At 71.9% G+C, this 6466-nt stretch overlaps 1 protein-coding gene across 2 annotated transcripts; it reads left to right on the top strand.

Moving 5' to 3' along the window:
• Nucleotides 1-807: 807 nt before the first annotated feature.
• On the top strand, nt 808-6032 carry PCGF1 (polycomb group ring finger 1). Of its 2 annotated transcripts, none has more exons than XM_052780971.1 (9): nt 808-1216; nt 2081-2186; nt 2435-2587; nt 3940-4011; nt 4190-4298; nt 4877-4910; nt 5134-5217; nt 5306-5386; nt 5863-6032. In XM_052780971.1, the coding sequence occupies exons 1-9, from the start codon at nt 1121-1123 to the stop codon at nt 5908-5910; spliced, it is 783 nt and encodes a 260-aa protein (XP_052636931.1). In that variant the 5' UTR covers nt 808-1120; the 3' UTR covers nt 5911-6032. The 2 variants fall into 2 exon arrangements, with proteins under 2 accessions (XP_052636931.1, XP_052636930.1); XM_052780970.1 differs by having other exon boundaries at nt 816-1216; nt 5131-5217.
• Nucleotides 6033-6466: the final 434 nt, after the last annotated feature.

Raw genomic sequence — 6466 nt, 5'->3', positions numbered from 1 at the left:
CACCCCGGCACCCCTGGCACCCAACAGTGCCGGCGGCACCCCACAGTGCGGGCAGCACCCCGGCACCCCTGGCACCCAACAGTGCCAGCAGCACCCTGGCACCCAACAGTGCTGGCAGCAGCACCTGGCACCCCGGCACACAAGCACACCAGCAGCACCCGGCACCCCTGGCACCCAACAGTGCCGGCAGCGCCCAGCACCCCTGGCACCCAAGAGCACCAGCAGCACCCACCCTGCACCCTGGCCCCTGCCCCCCCCAGTACAGCCTCTGCACCTTGGCCCCCTGCACCCGCGGCCCCCAGCCCAGCCCCTTCCGCCTACTGCCCCCCCTACAGCCCCTCGCACCCATCTGCCCCAGTACAGGCCCTGCACCCACTGTGCCCCCCCACAGCCCCCTGCACCCCCCCGCCCCCCCCGCCCAGGGCAGCCCCCCCTCCCCGGCACAGCGGGGCCTTGGGGGGGGCCAGCCCCACCCGCCCGCATCGGGGAGGGGGCGGAACGGGACCCCCGGGACAGCGGAGCCCACAGGTGTCCGCGGAGCCCCCTGGCCGTGTCCGTTCCCCCCCCCCCGCGACCGCCCCGCCTCCCCCGCGGTGCTCTGCTGCCCTCTGGCGGTGGCCCACGCGTGGGCGGCGGCCGCTCTGATTGGCGGCGGCTGCGGTCTGTCAAGAGAGCGCCCCCCCACTATTGGCCACCGGCGGGGGGGGGAAGGCGGGGCGAACACCCTCCCTCGCCCGAAGCGGGGCCGGTGGGCCCGTGACCGGGGTCAGCCCGGCGCCGTGCCCGCACAAGGGCGGCGGGGAACCCTCCGTCAAGGCCGGGCTGGTCGGGGACACCCCCCCTCCCCCGCTCCCGCCGAGCGCCCTGCGCCCCCCGGGATCTCCCGGCGGGCCGGGGTCAGGGGTCGGCACCGGGGTCAGCACCGGGGCCAGCGCCGCGCCGCCAGGCCCGCGTTCCCCCGCCGCGGCCAGCGGGGGGCGGCCGCGCTCTGCGCCGGCCCGGCCGTTCCCGGCATGCCTGGCGGCGGCGCGGGGCGCGGCGGGCGCTGTAGTCACGGCGCGGGCGGCGGCGGCCCCGCCCCGAACCCGGAAGTGAGCGGGGAGGCGGAGGAGGTTCTAAGATGGCGTCGCCTCCTCAGGGGGGGCCCGATGGCGTCGCCATGCGGCTGCGGAACCAGCTCCAGGCCGTCTACAAGATGGACCCGCTCCGGAACGAGGCGAGGCGGCGGCGGGCGAGCGAGCGGGCGGGCGGCGGCACCGGGCCGGCGCATGCGTGGGCGGAAGAGGGAGCCGCGCCGCCGCTCGGGGAGGAGGGGGGGGGGGCTCTGGGGCGGCGCATGCGCCGGGCCGCCCACGCCGCGGGGGGGCGGGGCCCGGGCGAGGGGCGGGGCCAGGTGTGATGGGCGAGGCGCAGGTGAGGGGCGGGGCCAGGCGCAGGGGTGGGGCACGGGTGGAGGAGTGGGGCCGGGGCAGGGGGCGGGGCCAGGCGTGGCACAGGTGATTTAAGCCCTGCCCTGGCCGGGGCGGCGGGGCTCTGTGGGTTCCGTGGGGTTGGGGGGTTCTGTTGGGCTGTGTAGGGCAGGACAGCTCTGTGGGGCTGGGCTGGGGGGCTCTGGGGGGCTGTCGGTGCCAGGCGGCCCCACCCCTGCAGGTGCTGGGCCCCCCAGCAGGAGAGGGGCCAGCCCCGTCCCACCACCCCGTCACGGTGGCAGCTCCGCTCCGGGCCCCGAGGCCGGGCCGTGGGGCCAGGCCGTGGGTGAGCAGGGGCCCGGGGTGGCTCTTGGGGTCACTGCCCCAGGAGCCGGGTCTCCTCGTGTCGCCCTGGGGGGTCCCTCCACCCGTGCTGGGTGGGAGCTGCCCCCAGCCCTGTGTTCTCGCTGCCGTGCTGTCCCTGGGGGACCTGCCCCAGTGTCCCCGTGGGTTCCCGCTGACCGTGGGGCGGGCAGGGGCTCTGTGGGGCAGGCAGGGGGCTGCTGCAGAGGGCGAGAGCCTGGGGCGGGACGGCCAAGCGGTGCAGGGTGCCCCGCAGGGTGCCGCAGCCCGGCGGGCAGGGGCCGGGTGACGGTGGCGTGTCTCCGCAGGAGGAGGTGAAGGTGAAGATGAAGGAGCTGAACGAGCACATCGTGTGCTGCCTGTGCGCCGGGTACTTCATCGACGCCACCACCATCACCGAGTGCCTGCACACGTGTGAGTCCCCGCGCGGTGGCGGCAGCTGCCTGCACGGCTCCGGCGGTGCGGGGTCCCGTGGGGTCCCCCCGGGCAGGGGCCGGCAGAGCCTCCCCTGCCTGCTGGTGGGTCCAGCGCTGCCCCGGGACCGTGGCTTCTGCCCGGGGGCCCAAGTGGGACGTGTCCTGCTGGGTGTCTGGGGGTGTGGGGCTGTGCCACCGCTCCAGACCCCCCCCCCCCCCGCCGACGTGCCCTCCCTCTGGCCGCAGTCTGCAAGAGCTGCATCGTCAAGTACCTGCAGACCAGCAAGTACTGCCCCATGTGCAACACCAAGATCCACGAGACGCAGCCGCTGCTCAACCTCAAGCTGGACCGCGTCATGCAAGACATCGTCTACAAGCTGGTGCCTGGCCTGCAGGAGAGTGAGTGTCCCCGGCAGGGTGGGCAGGATCTGGTGTCCCTGCCACCGGCGTCTTGCAGAGCAATGTGGGGAGGAACTGTGAGGGGAAGGACGCCAGGAAGAACCAGACAATTTTGAGGGGCACCTCCCTACTGAGCGTGCAAGACTCTGTGGGTCAGGGTCTTCAAAATGCTGCTGACCACATCCATGGTGGCTGTTAGAGCCCGCCAGGAAGAGATGGCAGGGGGTCATCTTACCATGTGAAACCAGTTGTAGAGCGAGGGAGAAGGCAGGACAAATGGCCCCCGCTTGTGGAGGCAGATGTCAGGGGGCTGCAGGGACCATGCCTGGGAAGCATGCGGGGCTGCTGAGGGACGGGAAGCCAGGCGAGGCAGGGGTGAGGTACTGGTACCACAAGGTTTGGGAGGTTCAGGTGCGGGAACGCACAGGAGGCTCTGGCGTTCTCTGCCGGTGCTGGGGCTTTGTACCTTCCCCTCGGCCATGCCGGCGGATGGAGTGGCCATGGCTCCCAAGAGCTGGGCCACTGCGCTCAGGCACTGGGGCAGGGAAGGGAAGCCAGGGAGATGGGTGCTTTGTCGGGGCGTCTTTAACTAGCTCAGCTGCCTGCTCTCGGTGCTCGGGCTCCAGCAGCTGGCTGTGCTCGGCACAGCGGGGCTGGGCTGTGGGGACGAGAGCTGCGCAAGCCAGGGCTGCCTCCGCGAGCAGCGTCCCTGGGGCCAGGCGCTGAGTGACGGCGCGATGAACTGACGGTCGGTGGTGGTGAATGCAAAGCAGCGTGCGGGGAGGGCAGCCCCCGCGCTGCAGGCGCAGCGGTGGGCTCGAGATTAGCCACTGTCACTCAGCGTGGGGATGGGGACGGCACTGGGGACACCTCTGTGGAAATGTCAGCCTGCCGCACAGCAGCGGGGCGCCGGGAACTGCCACGGAGGGATGGAGGCCTGGGCTGGATGGGGGGGCACAGCAAACATGCAGCGTGGGCCTGGTCCCCCGCCCCACAGCAGAGCGGGGGAAAGTGGGGAAAGGCGTGAGGGATGACAACAGCAGGGATGTGCCTGCGTGGGCAGGGATGAGGACAGGGACACGGCCCCCCCTTCCCCGGCCCGCAGCGGGGCTTGGTGGAGACCCCCGGGGGCACGGAGGAGGCAAATAGGGAAGGGGAGTCTGGGCTTCTGGTGGCACGAGAGCCACTGGCGGTTGGCTGCGTTGCCAAGCTGAGGTCGGAGCAGCGGGATGGGCTGAGGGCAGCCCGGGGACCCTCACCTCTGGGCATTGCGGGGTGGAAAGCCATGATGGGCTGGGGGGGCACGTGGGGTGAGGAGGTGTCCCTGAGCAGTATCACCCTCTCACCCGCAGGTGAAGAGAAGAGGATCCGGGAGTTCTACCAGTCCCGTGGCCTCGACCGGGTGACGCAGCCCAGCAATGAGGGTGGGCATGCTTGAGGGCCGCGCGGAGGGGCCTGAGGGCAGCCAGCCAGGGGGGGGAATGGGGTCAGAGTGGGGGGGTGTCTCACTGTGGTGTGTCTCCGGGAGCCGGCTGGGGCAGTCGGGCAGTGCCGGCAGGACAGAAGCGGGCTGACTCCTGCCCCCTCCCCACATCTCCCCAGACACGGTTGGGGGCGACCCCATGGGGCTCCCCTACAGCACCTTCGATCACTCCCGTGCCCACTACTTCCGCTACGACGAGCACGTTTCGCTCTGCCTGGAGAAGCAGAGGTGAGTGCTGGCGGCGCAGGCAAGGGCTGCGGGATGCCGGCGGAGCTGCTGCCCCTTGGCGTGGTGGGGAGGGGGGCCGGGGCTGGCACCGGGCATAGCAGTGTCCCGTGCTCCCACCTCTGTGGCCCTGGCAGACAGGGGACTCAGCCGAGCCAGGGGGGACATTGGGGTGCCACCACCCCTCTGGAGCTGCCACCGCTCTGTCATCTCCCCTCCCCAGGCCACAGCCCTGCCCGGCGGCTGCCAGTGTTAATAGCTGCCGGGGCGGGCGCTGCGCAGCTGCCTGCCGGCTCCGACAGCAAAGTCAATAAGCGGCAGCTCTGGGGGATGTAATGGGATCGATGGCTGCAGCTCAGCTGCCAGCCCCGGCCGGCGTGCCGTCCCCGTGCCGTCGCCGGCTCCGCGCGTGCGTGACGGGAGGGTGGGGGGAGCGCCGGGGCGGGTGGGGGGCAACCAGCCAGGGGCAGCCCGCACCTCCGCACCAGGCTGTGCCCAGGGAAGGGGCAGGGGGTACGGCCCGCGGCCCCCCGCCTCCCTGTGCCGGAGCTGGCAGGCTGCCCCTTCTCTTCCCTCCACAGCTCCAGCAAGGACAAGAGCAAGGCCGTGCTACAGGTGAGCGGGGGTCTGTGCGGCTGCCCTGCCAGTTCACCGGGCCCCGAGCCCCCGGGCTCTGCCCAGACCCGGCCCCACAGCCCTTGCTCTGGGCTCGGCTTGGTGTGTGGGGTCCCAGACAGGGTGAGCAGAGGAGGGGCTGGGGCCTCACCGTGTGTCAGTGCTGGTCCCGCGGGGCTGGGGGCACCCGCACCCCTCTGACCCGCTCTGCCCCTTGCAGCAGAAGTACGTGAGATGCTCGGTGCGGGCGCAGATCCGGCACCTGCGGAACGTCCTGTGCCACCGCCTGGGGCTGCCACCGCAGCATGTGAGTGTGGGGGCCGGGTGGGGGTCACGGGCCCCGGGTGGGGGTCGTGCCCCCCCCTCTCCCCCCGACGCAGCCTCCCTGTGTGTAGGTGCAGATCCTGTTCAACAACGAGGCCCTCCCCGACCACATGACGATGAAGCAGCTCTGGCTCTCGCACTGGTTCGGCAAGGTGGGCATCCTGCGGAGGGATGGGCGCCCGCTGCCCGCGCCCCTGCGGCCGCTGCCATGGGGGATTTTCCCCCCGAGGGGCCCCATCCCGGGCTGGGGGGCTCAGTGGTGTCCGGCGGGGGGAACCTCCCCAGGAGCTGGCTCGGGGCAGCACTGTGCTGAGGACACAGCGGCGGAGCAGGGAATCGGTGAATCAAGGATGATTAATATCGCTCGCTGGAGCGGCGACCCAGGGCGCCCACGGCCACGCCGCGGCTGCCCCGGCCCGCGGTTCCCCCACAGGTCGGGAGGGTGATGGGTCCCAGAAGGGGTTGGACAAGTTCAAGGCGCAGCCCCGGGGCTCTCCAGGCTGCCTGGGGACAGCCCTGCGGGGAGGGGTTGCTCCCGCCTGCCTGTGGTGGGGTCTCGGGCTGGGGTATGGGGTGTCTGCCCCGTGGGGGGGTGCCAGCAGCCCTGACCCCTCTCCTTGGTTTGCAGCCCGCGCCCCTCCTGCTGCACTACAGCATCAAGGACAAGAGGAGGTAGGGGCTGGGGGTGGGTGCTGCCCCCCAGGAGCGCAGCCCTGCTCCCACACCCCCCGCCCCGCTCCCCATAACTTAATATCCTTCGTGCTTGAGTTTATTTTTTGAATAAAACTGGAAAATGTCCCACATGTACCTTCTCCATCCTAAGGCGAGCATGGCTGGGGCTGGGGGTCGTGGGTGGGGGGACTGGGGGCCCTCTTGAGCCCCCATCACCACCAGCACCTCCTAGAGTTGTGGCTGCATGAGGGGGAAGAGCAGTGCCCCCCCCCCCCCCCCCCAGGGCTGCTGCTGTAGGGGGGGTGCAGCACTGGGGGTGAGGAGGGGCTGAGCCATGGGGTGCTCTGTGGGGGATACAGGGTGCTGGGGGGGCCCTGGGGAGCAGCTGCAGCACTGGGGGGTGGGTGGCTGGGCAGTGGGGTGCAGCGTGGGGGTGGGCAGTGGGTGCAGGGGTGTGGGGCTGGGCTGTGGGGCGTGGGAGGGGGGATGCAGCCCCCTCCCCTCCCCCGTTCCTCCGCAGTGCCGGCGCGGGGGCGCGCAGCCCCTCGGCCGAGCGCAGT

This window comes from Harpia harpyja, chromosome 2, assembly GCF_026419915.1.
Source record: "Harpia harpyja isolate bHarHar1 chromosome 2, bHarHar1 primary haplotype, whole genome shotgun sequence".
NCBI classification, from domain to species: Eukaryota; Metazoa; Chordata; class Aves; order Accipitriformes; family Accipitridae; genus Harpia; species Harpia harpyja.
Note: the sequence above shows the minus strand (reverse complement) of the source record. Positions and strands in the feature narration are given on the sequence as shown.

Bases quoted from the DNA above. Each gene is read 5' to 3' on its own strand.
- PCGF1 (XM_052780970.1), top strand. From the start codon at position 1,121: ATGGCGTCGCCTCCTCAGGGGGGGCCCGATGGCGTCGCCATGCGGCTG. The intron at 2,187-2,434 runs GTGAGTCCCCGC...CTCTGGCCGCAG, and splicing joins CACCGAGTGCCTGCACACGT to TCTGCAAGAGCTGCATCGTC. The intron at 5,218-5,305 runs GTGAGTGTGGGG...CCCTGTGTGTAG, and splicing joins TGGGGCTGCCACCGCAGCAT to GTGCAGATCCTGTTCAACAA.